Source organism: Anomaloglossus baeobatrachus, chromosome 1 (assembly GCF_048569485.1).
Source record: "Anomaloglossus baeobatrachus isolate aAnoBae1 chromosome 1, aAnoBae1.hap1, whole genome shotgun sequence".
Lineage (NCBI taxonomy): Eukaryota > Metazoa > Chordata > Amphibia > Anura > Aromobatidae > Anomaloglossus > Anomaloglossus baeobatrachus.
The window spans coordinates 224,714,943-224,727,626 of NC_134353.1; the positions used below are offsets into that span (position 1 = coordinate 224,714,943).

Genomic DNA, 12,684 nt, shown 5'->3' on the forward strand with positions numbered 1-12,684 from the left:
ATGAACCGCACAGAATTTGCTGCCTGCGTTATTCCCTGCGGGATTTCCCAATTACATTGAGTCAATGGAGTGAAATCCCGCAGCGATGTGCAGAAAAGAATTGACATGCAATTGTTTTTGCTGCGGGAATCCCGCAGCAAAACATGCAGCTGTCAAAATCCGCCTAGTGCGCACAGGATTTTTTTTTCCCATAGGTTTTGCTGATGATTCACTGCAGAGATGTTATGAACATTTTCTGCAGCGAAACATGCAGCAAATCCGCAGAAAATCCGCGGCAAAATCCGGTAAGTGCGCACAGGGCCTAAAGCAGGCTTCACATCAGCGTTTTTCTGCCGCACTGCCGGACATGCAGGACAGTTCAATACAGTTCACAGGCATCGCGGCAAGCTCCGGTCACATGACCGTATGTGACTGGAGCTTGCCAGTGAACTGTACTGCATTTGAGCCAGATCCAGCAGTGCGGCAGAAAAACGCTGATGTGAAACCAGCGTAAGGCCCCTTTCACACATCAGTTTTTTGCCATCAGTCACAATCATCGTCATATTTTGAAAAAACAACAGATCCTGTGACTGGCCGCTGGATCTTTTTTTTTTTCTCATCGACTTGTATTTTCGACGGATGGCCTCCCATTTCATCAGTCGTTCGATCCGTCAAAAATTGTCTGGCCGATGGAGACGACGGCCAAAGTAATGTTTTTTGTCTACGCCAAAAAAACGGACAGCGACAGATCCGTTGCCGTCCATTGTTTGGTAGAATGGAAGCCTATGGGCGCAGGATCCATTGTAATCTGTCAAATGAGCATGGTCATTTATTATTTAGCCCCCAGCTAGTCGGATCCGTCGAAAAATGGATCCGTCGCATCAGTTTTGCCACAATCTGCGACGAGAAAACGGATTGTGACTGATGGCAAAAACTGGTGTGTGAAAGGGGCCTAAAGGGACCCCAGTCGGTTGTGCGTCACGGGCAAATCACTGCCCGTGGCGCACAACATTGCTGGACCCGTCACACTACTTACCTGCCTAGCGACGTCGCTGTGACCGATGAACCGCCTCCTTTCTAAGGGGGCAGTTCGTTCAGCGTCACAGCGACGTCACTAAGCGGGCGCCCAATCCAAGCGGAGGGGCAGAGATGAGCGGGACGAACATCCCATCCACCTCCTTCCTTCCTCATTGCGGGTGGCCGCAGGTAAGGTGAGGTTCCTCGTTCCTGCGGTGTCACACATAGCGATGTGTGCTGCCGCAGGAACGACGAACAACCTGCGTCCTGCAACAGCAACGATATTTGGGAATGGAGGAGCATGTCAATGATTAACGATTTTGCGACCTTTTTCGATCGCTCGTAGGTGTCACACGCAACGACATCGCTAAAGAGGCCGGATGTGCGTCACGAATTCCGTGACCCCCAACGACATCGCTTTAGCGATGTTGCTGCGTGTAAAGCGGCCCTAAGAGCAGAAGAGAAGGAAAGTCTTCAGGATGTGTGATCCAGTCATTTTCTCTTTACACATTATTTTCATTGTACTTCAAGCTTAATTTCGTAATGTAGCAAAGGTAAAATATAAGTCAGTCGGAGCCTCGCTTTATGTATATATTTTATTTATGCTTTTTACACGCATTGACACAATATGTTAGAAAAATACAATCCAGGTAGGTTGGACTACCAAGTTTTACAATGAAAATAGATTTGTGAAATTCGGTTCATGGGAAAGCACAATAGGAATTCTTATCCTTAAAAGTACTGGTAATTATCTATATCAGCCTTCGTCTTATCAGCTTCCCGCATAATAAACAGGGATTAAAACATATGTGATTCAAGCGAATTTTTCTAAAACTGTAGAGATCAGTCCCATTGAAATCTGTAACTATAAAAGTTTTCAAAATGAATGGTCAGTGTAGTCGATGTTAGTGAACCCTAAAGGCTGCTTTACACGCAGCGACATCGCTAGCTTTGTCGCTGGTGAAAGCACCCACCCCCGTCGGTTGTGCGTCACGGGCAAATCGCAGCCCGTGGCGCACGACATCGTTAGTCCCAGTCACACATACTTACCCACCTAGCGACGTCGCTGTGGCCAGCGAACTGCCTCCTTTCTAAGGTTCGTTCGGCGTCACAGCGGAGTCACTAAGCGGCCGCCCAATAGAAGTGGAGGGGCGGAGATCCTTCCTTCCTCATTGCCGGTGGCCGCAGGTACGATGTTGTTCCTTGTTCCTGCGGTGTCACACATAGCGATGTGTGCTGCCGCAGGAACGACGAACAACCTGCATCCTGCAACAGCAACGACATTTGAGATTAGAACGACGTGTCAACGATATGGTGAGTAATTTTGATCGTTAGCGGTCGTTAGTGCATTTCACACGCAACAACGACGCTAACGAGGCCGGATGTGCATCACGAATTCAGTGACCCCAACGACATCTCGTTAGCGATGTCGTTGCATGTAAAGCCCCCTTAAGGCTGTATCGCCATAGATAGTTAATAAAAAAATAGAAATAAAATTAGACATCAGATGTTGTCCAGTTAAGAAAAAAGGTCTTTAGATGTGTTCCTAATTTAAACATATAGAAGTTACTAATATACTTTCTTTTCAATAGGTGCCCCTATCTTCAGTTATCAGCATTGGTCTTGGCAGTTCCACTTCCAGCTTGGCTTTCTTAGAAGTTTCCTGTCTCGGCACATGACAAGGTAGTGGACAGGCTTAGGCTAGGTTCACACTTCCATATCAGTCAAAATCCGTCGCTTTGAGGAATTACGGTATCCTGCAAAATATTTTGCAAGAATCCTGTTTTTCCCCATAGACTTGTATTAGTGCTGGATTGCGACTGATGACCTTGCGTTGCATCCGCTGCGTCGCGGTCAGTCGTTTTTTGACTGACCGCCGGGCGGGAGCAACGCAGAATGTAATGTTTTTCTGGCCGTCAAAATTGATGCACCGCGCAGGAATCCGCCGCAGTCCGTCACGCTTGTAATGTATGTCTATGGTGCTGGATTCTGTCGTAATCCGTCTTACGACGGAATCCAGCACTGGATTCCGTCATGCTCTACTGAGCATGCCCAGCATGTTTGGCACACCCACTGGGCTGTCCCAAACACAAACGGATCATGACTGATCCGTCAAAAAACGGACGCACAACGGATGCAACGGACCTAACGGATCAGTTTTTTCATAGGATTCCTGTGAAAGGAATCCTGTGAAAAACACAGCCGTTGCATCAGTTGACAACTAAAAAACGACTGATCCGTTGCTGACGGACCTGATGGATTTAAAACAACGGAAGTGTGAACCTAGCCTTACTGGTTCACCTTAATAGCTAAGCCAGCCCTCTTCTTGATCAATGCATCAGCCATGACTGAAAATGGGGCTGGCCTATCTAGTAAAATGAGTTAACCAGCCAACTTCATAATTGCTAATGATGACATGATGGCACAGGAAACTCGCATGTGCAGATGTGGGGCCTTGGGCAAGGCTGGTTGAAAATGGAGGTGGCCTAGGAAACTACACTTCTAGATTTGGAACACAAAGACATATATATACATATATATATATACATATATATATGGGCGGCACGGTGGCTCAGTGGTTAGCACTGCAGTCTTGCAGCGCTGGGGTCCTGGGTTCAAATCCCACCAAGGACACCATCTGCAAGGAGTTTGTATGTTCTCCCCGTGTTTGCGTGGGTTTCCTCCGGGTTCTCCGGTTTCCTCCCACACTCCAAAGACATACAGATAGGGACTTTAGATTGTGAGCCCCAATGGGGACAGTGTTGCAAATGTATGTAAAGCGCTGTGGAATTAATAGCGCTATATAAATGAATAAAATTATTATATATATATATATATATATATATATATATATATACATACAAGGCCTTTAATAACAGGAAACTAAATTGAGTTTTGAATCTCAGGAAATATTGGTGGCTGAGGTGATTATTTTCCTATGACTAAAATTTGCACTTTTCAGTCATTAGGGGAGAGGGGACTATGCCACTCTCCAAGAGCTCAGGAGGCTGACTAGATCTTTATTAATAGAGCGAGCACCAAATACTGCAGAGGTCTGGTTTCAAGATCTAAAAGCTTGTGTATTGGTAATTAGAAGAGATGGGAGTGTAAAGGCCTGTATATACATTAGCTGAAAGTTGTCTGACTCTGCAGCTTACCATTGGAAGTGTATATAAGGCACTAGAGATGAGTGGACCAAAATTTTTAAGTTCGGTGTTCATACAGAACAGAGGTTTTATAAAAATAAGAAAACAAAAAAAAAAATCAGTGTTCAAGTTCAGGGTGCTTGAAGAATGGAACCATTTGAGCAAGCATCGCTGTGCTCAGGTACGCTCGGTGCTCGGCCCACTGCGAGCCGCTTGAAGTGTCTAAATGGCTCGCACTGGGGAGTAAAATCAGGGTTGTTGTATGTACTGTGCACAAAAAAAAATAATAATAATGGAAATATTACACCCATCCACCACCTGAAGTGTTTTGTTTATGGCTAGCTGTATCTGTGCGGAGAGGCGAACTGCCAATCAGTGACTTCCAATGAAGTTTGGGTAAAGTCCAGGTCCGGAACAGAAGTATATCTAAAGTTTGGCTGGACATGCCGAACCAAAATTTCCACATGTACACTCATCTCTAGGGGGCGCCTGACTTTCCCACGACAAATGATGGAATTTCAACTGCCAATTCTTTTGTTTCAAGGAAGACCGCTACTACCAGACACCTCTTGTAGAGGGTTTTATTCTGTCCCCAGTGCCAGGCATTAGATTGTCTGTGTTTTAGGTGAGCTGTAATTATTGCCTCTAGAACATGGGATAATAGATACTGTAAGAAAAATATATTTGAAATGGATACAGTGACTGACAATAGTACAAGGAATTAGTATAGTAATGTCAAACAGTTAAACACCTGAACCCATTGCCAGCAATGGACACCAGTCAACAATTAGTGAATAGACTGACTTGAAGAAAAAACACTGGTTCCAAGGAAGAAGAAAAAAAAAAAGCGACAAGACTTTTCATAACAGATCAAATTATTTTTCTCAGTACTATATGGACACAAATGTTACGTTAGGCCCTATTCACACACTGCGTGTTTACCCGCTTTTTTTTTTTGCGTTTTTGCTGCAGAAATTTCTTGAGATAATGGTTGTAACCTTTCTGCAGACATTCCCCAGCAAAACCTATGGAAAAAAAAAAAATAGCTGTGCGCACACTGCGTTTCTTTCTGCAGAATTTCTTGAGAAAAACAATGTACATGTCACTTCTTTTCTGCAGGTACCTGCATTTTTTTGCCATAGATAAAAACGCAGGGACCATCCTGCGGGAAAAACGCATCAAGAACACACAAAATTATTAGTGAGTGAGTGAATTATTGGTGAGTTTTTTTTAACGCCAGTGCGCTAATCTTTCAGACTCAAGAAATTTCTTGAGAAAAATCCTTTTCCTAGTGCGCACAGGGCCTTAAAGTTTAGAGGAAGGAAGGCAGTGATATTGTCTTAGATAGGGCATACCAACTGAGAAGAAGGAGCTGATTCTTCACAACATTCAATGGTAAATGGAGCTTAGTGCAAAGACCTTTTATGATTCAGGGTGAAGTCATCTATTTTATGCTTAACTGACATGGTGATCTATAGACATCAATGGGAAAATGCACTCAAGTACTTTTCTAATAAATGTGCAAAAGTGAGTAAAAAAACTGTGAATTAGTTCATTAATGCAACATAATGGGCATATCAGGCAAAACGCTTCACCTCCACTCAGCACTTACATACAGAGTAACTTTCTATATCACCCATATAATAACATATTCCTGTGTATGCTATAGAGCAGGTAAAAAGGTGGAGAACATAATAGTTTCTAAAAAATTACCCTGGTAGAAGAGGGTCCTGCTGCTTGTACAAGGTTATTCTGCTGCTGGAGGATGGTTCTGCAACTGTTAAGTGTTGGTTTCTTACACTTGATAAAGATGCCAGTATGGGATTGAATAGTGGAAAATTGGGAACATACAATTTTGTGACAAAACCCACATAAAAAAAAAGAAAAAACAAAGTGTGTGTACATGGCCTTATAGTGGTTGAGTCTTCACGCAACCACCCAAGTGGAGTAAAATTATTATTTATACTATTTCCTCTACTAGGGTTTTACTCTATTGTGCACGTCTCCTTTCACAATTACTGTTTCCTCAACTGTAGAAGAGGATACAGTCGCTGGTATATAAGGAATAACTCCACACTGAGAAAATTGTGGCAAGGTTATGACTGATGCTTCTAGGCTTCCCCTTCTGCTGCTCCATTATACACAGGAGCCCATCTTCACGTACTGAATATATAACTACATACAGAATGCAATGAGACAGCAGCACACTTTAGTGATTACACGCTGCCCACCCACAGCATCACTCCTCCCAGTGGTATCCCCCGGTTAAGAAGCAAATCTGGACTGCTGAGCAATCCCCAACTCCAGTCTCCTTTTTCTATTCAAATGACCAGAGCTTTCCATATGGCTTTACCAGGAGAGAACAGATTTTTTAACTAAAGACAAACATATTAAATACTTTTATGTTATTATTAAAGATGTCTTACAAGTTTAAAGAAGGTCTCTGCTTTTGACTACATTATAACCATTAGAGTAATTTGAGGTATGTGCCCATGAATGGACATATAAGAGGATATAAAGTTTACAGCAAATTCAGTAAAAATAAAACTCTGTGAAATGATCCTCCGACATGAATCGTAAATGGCCTGAGCCGGTTGTCCTACAGCGGGCAGGCATGCCATCCAGACCTCATTCACTCCTTCATAGGATTGAGCCAACCAACACCAGAAGAAGTTCATTTGGATGAAACTGCAACAAGTATTGAAAACCAGCTTAGAAAACACTAATAAGATGACAGACATAACCCATATAAACCATTTTTGGGGCCTGACTCCATAATGCTAATGGACTAGAGATTACTGCAGGGCATTTTAGGTAACAGGACAGGTTGGATAAAGCTATTATCCTGCAGTTATAAGGTTAATCTGCAAGTTATAAGTGTTAGAAAGGTACTTGGTTGCAGTAGTGAAAGTGTGGAACCTGGGAGAAACTAATCTTTTTTCCTCCCAGGAGCCACCAGCTTTCAGTCTTGCAGGTGTGCCAACATGGCTTCAGCACTGAGAGCACCGGCTGTAAGGACACCCCTACACTTTGACTGATAGATGGCTCCCCAGTGCAGAATCTGTTGGCACGCAGTGCTGTGGTGTGCATACAGTTGCTGCTTACTGCATATTGAGTGGTGACTAAAGCCGCAACGGCACACCTGTGTGACTGAAAGCCTGCGGCAACCAGGAGAGATAGTTAATTTTCTCCTGGATGGTGCATTTTCAGTATGTGAGACATGCACCTTTCTAAGGCTATGTGCACACAGTGCGTTTTTCGGGGCGTTTTTCGGGTGCGTTTTTGGCCTCAAAACTGCATGACTTTGCTTCCCCAGCAAAGTCTATGAGTTTTCATTTTTGCTGTCCGCACACAGCTTTTTTTTTTTAAGCTGCGTTTTTGAGCTTAAAAAAAAAAAAATGGACATGTCAATTCTTTCCTGCGTTCTTCTGTGTTTTCCCCCCATGCAATACATTGGAAAAGCGCAGAAAAATGCAGAGATCAAAAACACAGCAAAACGCAGCCACAAACGCACCAAATCGTGGTAAAAAACGCATGTGTTTTTTGCCGTGTTTTTTTGCCGCAGGTGCGTTTTTAAAAAATGGACATGTCAATTCTTTCCTGCAATTTTCCCCCATGCAATGCATTGGAAAAACGCACAAAAACGCAGCGTCAAAAAAATGCAGCGTGTGCACATAGCCTATTTCTAATAATCTGCAGATTACCTTATATCTACAGGTCATTAGTATTAACTGACGTGAAAGGTTCCCTTTAAGGCATGAAGGATCAGAGTGAGTAAAGAAAAATGTTATGGGTTCACAAACTTTTACATAACTAGGGAAAAAAGTATAGATTCCTGCAGTAAACTCTGCCCATACACATCAAGGACATCGCTATTTGGGCTCCAAAAATAAGACTCATTTTCAGGAGACAGATTAAGTGAGGGATCAAGTGCAGGTTAACTATGGAGTGGTGGGGGCAAACCCATGGTGGTGATAGTGACTTTGCCCAATATTCATACTAACATACATAGAATCTGATTGTCAGTCAGCCTTAGGAAAACAAATGTACACATTGAAAAAAAAAACCAATACATAAAAGGAATTTTCTTTTAAATAATTCAAGGTACCCAGAGCCTCAAATACATAAATTATAATTCTGTTAATGCTGTTAAAGAGTCAGTATGACATCAGGGTCACTGAGGAGATGCTTGATCTGGTCATGGAACTTTTCTCTGTACTGGTTGAAATGCATAATACTCTCAGGTTCTTCTTTAAACCAGAACTTGTCGAATTCATACAGAAGATAGCCTGAAACAGAGATCAAAACACATTAATGCCAGATACACTTAAAGGACAAAGTATTGCAAAAAAAACACAAACCAAAAACTGACCCGCACCATCTGCAGTGTGAACAGGTGGATGCTGCTATTACTGCACAATATACCAACCTAGGAATACAGCAGCACCCTGTATATATGGGGGTATATACCAAGATACATGCAAACATTGAATCTAAAAGAATTAACCTGCATTTCTGCCATATAGAATATACTCTCAAAATAAAAGGTACTTCGGGCCCTATTCACCATTTGTGGGGGTTATTTTGCAGTCAGTTTTCCTTTTTATCTTGTGGTATTCGCTGATGTTTAGGTCGCCAAATTTATCAAAATGGCGCAAGCGGTTGATGAATTTTGTACAAAGACAAAAAACATTTTTGTGACACAAAGCTAAAGTTTCATCTTTTTAGAAATGTTGCAGAAATTGTTCAAAATCAATATAGAGTCAATCACTGAGGGGGGGGCTGGGGGAACTAGAAACATTTGCAATAAATTTTGTGACTTTGAAAGTTGCAAAAAATTTGTCAATTGAACAAATCACACCAACAGTGGCATACTTAAAGAGGTCCGACCACCAGGATTTTCCTATGTAAACTAAAGCCAGTGATATATGGTGCTATCATCCTGATTCTAAATATACCTTTAGTTGTGAGATCGGTATGTGTAATTTCTGAAATACAGGCAAGTAAAGGATGTGAAATACACTGTTATTTGATGATAGGTGCTGCAGAATATATAAGGCTGCTTTCACACATCCGGTTTTAGCAGTGCGGCTAAATCCGGCTCTAAAACCTATGCAACGAATGCGGCGAAAAAACCGTATCCTTTGCATTAAGTTTTTACATGCGGCCCGTCAGGTTTTTGCCGGTTGCGGCACGCTACTGAGCATGCGCAGTGCAAAAAAACCGCATGCGGCGGCCGGACGCGTTTTTTGCCGCATCGCGCCCCATCCGGCATCCAGATGCGCAATGTGATTTTTTTTCGCCGGACAAGAAAACGTGCCAAGCAACGTTCCATCCGGCTGCCGCATGGGCTAAATATGCCGCATCCGGCAAAAAATGGACCGAACACAAGGCCATGCGGCACAATCCGGCACTAATGAAAGTCTATGCGGGGAAAAAAAACCCCGCAACCGGCGGCAAAAAACCCCAAAACGTTGCGTTATTTCTGCAAAGAGCCGGATTGTGCCGCACAGCAAAAACCGGATGTGTGAAAGCAGCCTAATAGGTGGGTCAGGTTTTGCTAGTTATTCCCGCCCCTGTCTGCCTGGCCTTCCATTTCCTAATAATTGCACCAATAGTTGTTGGCTGTTCACAAAGCTGCTTGCCTATAGTCCTCTAGCCCATCTCAGCTTGTGCAGGTCTACAATTTTGTCCCTGGTATCCTTCGACAGTTCTCTGGTCTTTGCTATGAGGGAGAGGTTGGACTGTGATTGATTGTGCGTGTGGACAGGTGTCTTTTATACAGGTAAAAACTTCAAACAGATGCAATTAATACAGGTAATGAGTGCAGCGTAGGAGGACTTCAAGAAAAAGATAACATGTCTGTCATGCTATGTGCACACGTGTGCACTCTGCACCGCACCTAAAAGGTGCGCTTCAGAGCGCAGCTGAAAAGCTCCGTTCTGAAGCGCATGGTGCCGGCAGAGAACGTGCGCTCTGCATGCTGCATCTCCCTATAGACATGATGCAAACCGCACGGAAGAAGTGACATGTCACTTCTTAGAACGCAGCGATTCAGGCAGCAGCCGAAGCGCTGCGTTCTAATATGCCACGTGCGCACGGCTCCTGCACAATCTCCATAGACTGTGCAGGGGACGCAGGACGCATGCAGCATGCAGTTACGCTGCGGTGCAGATCGCAGCGTAACTGCATGTAATACGCACACGTGCGCACATAGCCTCAGAGTCAGAATTCTTGCTGGTTGGTAGGAGATCAATACTTATTTCATGCAATAAAATGTAAATTCATTATTTAAAAATCATACAGACCTCTCCATTCTTTGTAGGTGGTAAAACATACAAATTCAGCAGTGTATCAAATACTTATTTTCCCCACTGTATAACTGATATTTTAATTGTAGGTATAAAAACTCAACACTGAACTGCTTGTGCATGATATATAAAACCTAAAATGTAGCTTTAAGTTGAAGTATGGATTACTGCTTTGCTCCCTCTATAGACATTTCTGGCTATTTTTCTGACTATAAGACACCGGACCATAAGACGCACCCTGGTTTTAGAGGAAAATAGGAAAATAAAATGTTTAAGCAAAAAATTTGGTCATGACACACTGTTATGGGGCGAGGATCTGCTGCTGACACTGTATGGGGGTAAATTAAAATAAATAAATAAATAAATAAATAAAATAAAATAAAATAAATGGCATGCAGTTCCCCCAATTTTGATAACTAGCCAAGATAAAGTTTCACAGCTGGGGGCTGGTATTCTCAGGTTTGGGAGCCCCCTAAGCCTAAAAATATCAGCCAGCACTGCCCAGAATTGCCGCATTCATTAGATGCGACAGTACTGGGACTTTTCCCAGCTCATCCCAATTGCCCTGATGTGGTGGCAATCGGGGTAATAAGGAGTTAATGGCAGCAGCCCATAGCTGCCACTAAGTCCTAGCTTAGTGATGGCAGGCGTCTATGAGACACCCCCTCATCACTAAACTGTAAGTAAAAGTAAATAAACAAACACATAAAATTCCTTTATTTGAAATAAAAGACAAAAAAAATCACCCTCTTTCACCACTTTATTAACCTCTAAAACACCCAGGTCCGACGTAATCCACACGACGTCCTACTACGCACCCAGCACTGCTACATCTGACAATCACAGAGAGCAGCCATAGAACACGACTGCTCTCTATGAGGGTCAGGCGGCAAGTGACGTGAGTCGCGCGGGATCAGTAGTGACTTCAGCTGTCACCGCACATCACCTGACTGAAGCCACCGTTGATCCCGTGCGGCTCACTTCAGCCGCGGCCGGATTTGCGGTAACAGGTGGAGGACTCCCGCTGTATACTCACCTTTCCTCACTCCACGCAGTATTCGTCTTCCTGTCTGTTCCAGCAGCAGCGCCACTGACCTGTGTGGAGCCATGTGTACAGCGATGACGTCATCGCTGTGCTCACCGCTCTCTACACAGATCAGCTGGCGGCAGACAGGAGGATACCGCGATGCTGCAGGGAACAGTGACCGGTGAGTATACCGTACTTATTCACTGCCCCACGTGCTGATGATGATGCACGGGTGGCAGTGAATATATCCGCACATGATCACTCCAAGCTGTAGTTGCCTGGGGTGATCACGCGAGCCGTCTCTTTAGTATGCGTGCATCCCCCGCCCATCATCCTGCCCACCTGTCAGCGCCGGCTTCAGCGCCGAGAGATGATGGGCGTGAGGATGCATATGAAATGAGCGGGCCCATGTGGTCACGGCAGGCTGCTACAGCCTGCTCCTGCCTCTGATGACCCGCGCCGCCACCACCACCGCACCAGTCTTCACTTGCTCCACCAGTACCGCACCGCAGCCATTGGACTATAAGATGCACCCCGCACTTTCCTCCAAAATTTTGGGGGAAGAAAGTGCGTCTTATAGTCTGAAAAATACGCTATATGGCATTTTCAGTAGACTTTCCCTATACAGGCTCTATCTATAATTGTCAATCATCTCTGAGCTCACCTCCAGACAGAACAGAGACTAGCTGCTACAATGTCCCAGATACACAGAAGAAATGAGATCCTGAGTGTTTTAGGCTATATTCACACAGGGAGTTTTTGCTGAATTTTTTAGCTGCAGATTTGTCTTGGTTTTATATAAATCCATGCTAATAAAAAGCTACTTTTAACAGTCCCAGCAAAGTCTATGAGATTTCTGAAATCTCATGCATACACACACACAAACATCATTTTTTTTCCTGACTGTTTTGTCAAATACCTGCGTTTTGGTCAGGTTTTTAAAGAATGAGCATGTCAATTCTTTGCTGCAGATTTGCGGCGTTTTTTCATTGATACAACCCATTTTGTACAAAAAAGAAAAAAAAAAAAAAGCAGCAAATCTGCAGCAAAAACGCCACTAAAAGACGCATGAAAAACACACCAACAACGCAGATGACTCAAAGGAGATTTCCTCCCACAAGATCAGGTTTTGGTCAGGAAAAAAAAAAAAACTTACCAAAAAAGACCTGTGTGAACTTAGCCTTACTCTCTGTACCACTTTCTT

General features: G+C 43.6%; 1 protein-coding gene across 1 annotated transcript in view; it reads right to left on the minus strand.

The window, feature by feature from the left end:
* Positions 1 to 1,573: 1,573 nt before the first annotated feature.
* The window catches only part of ELMOD2 (ELMO domain containing 2), a 42,363-nt gene continuing 31,252 nt past the window's right edge, over positions 1,574 to 12,684 (minus strand). Inside the window, exon 9 of the mRNA XM_075348386.1 lies at positions 1,574 to 8,431. Within this exon, the coding sequence (XP_075204501.1) occupies positions 8,292 to 8,431 (140 nt within the window). The 3' untranslated portion in view covers positions 1,574 to 8,291. The remainder of the gene's footprint in view (positions 8,432 to 12,684) is intronic.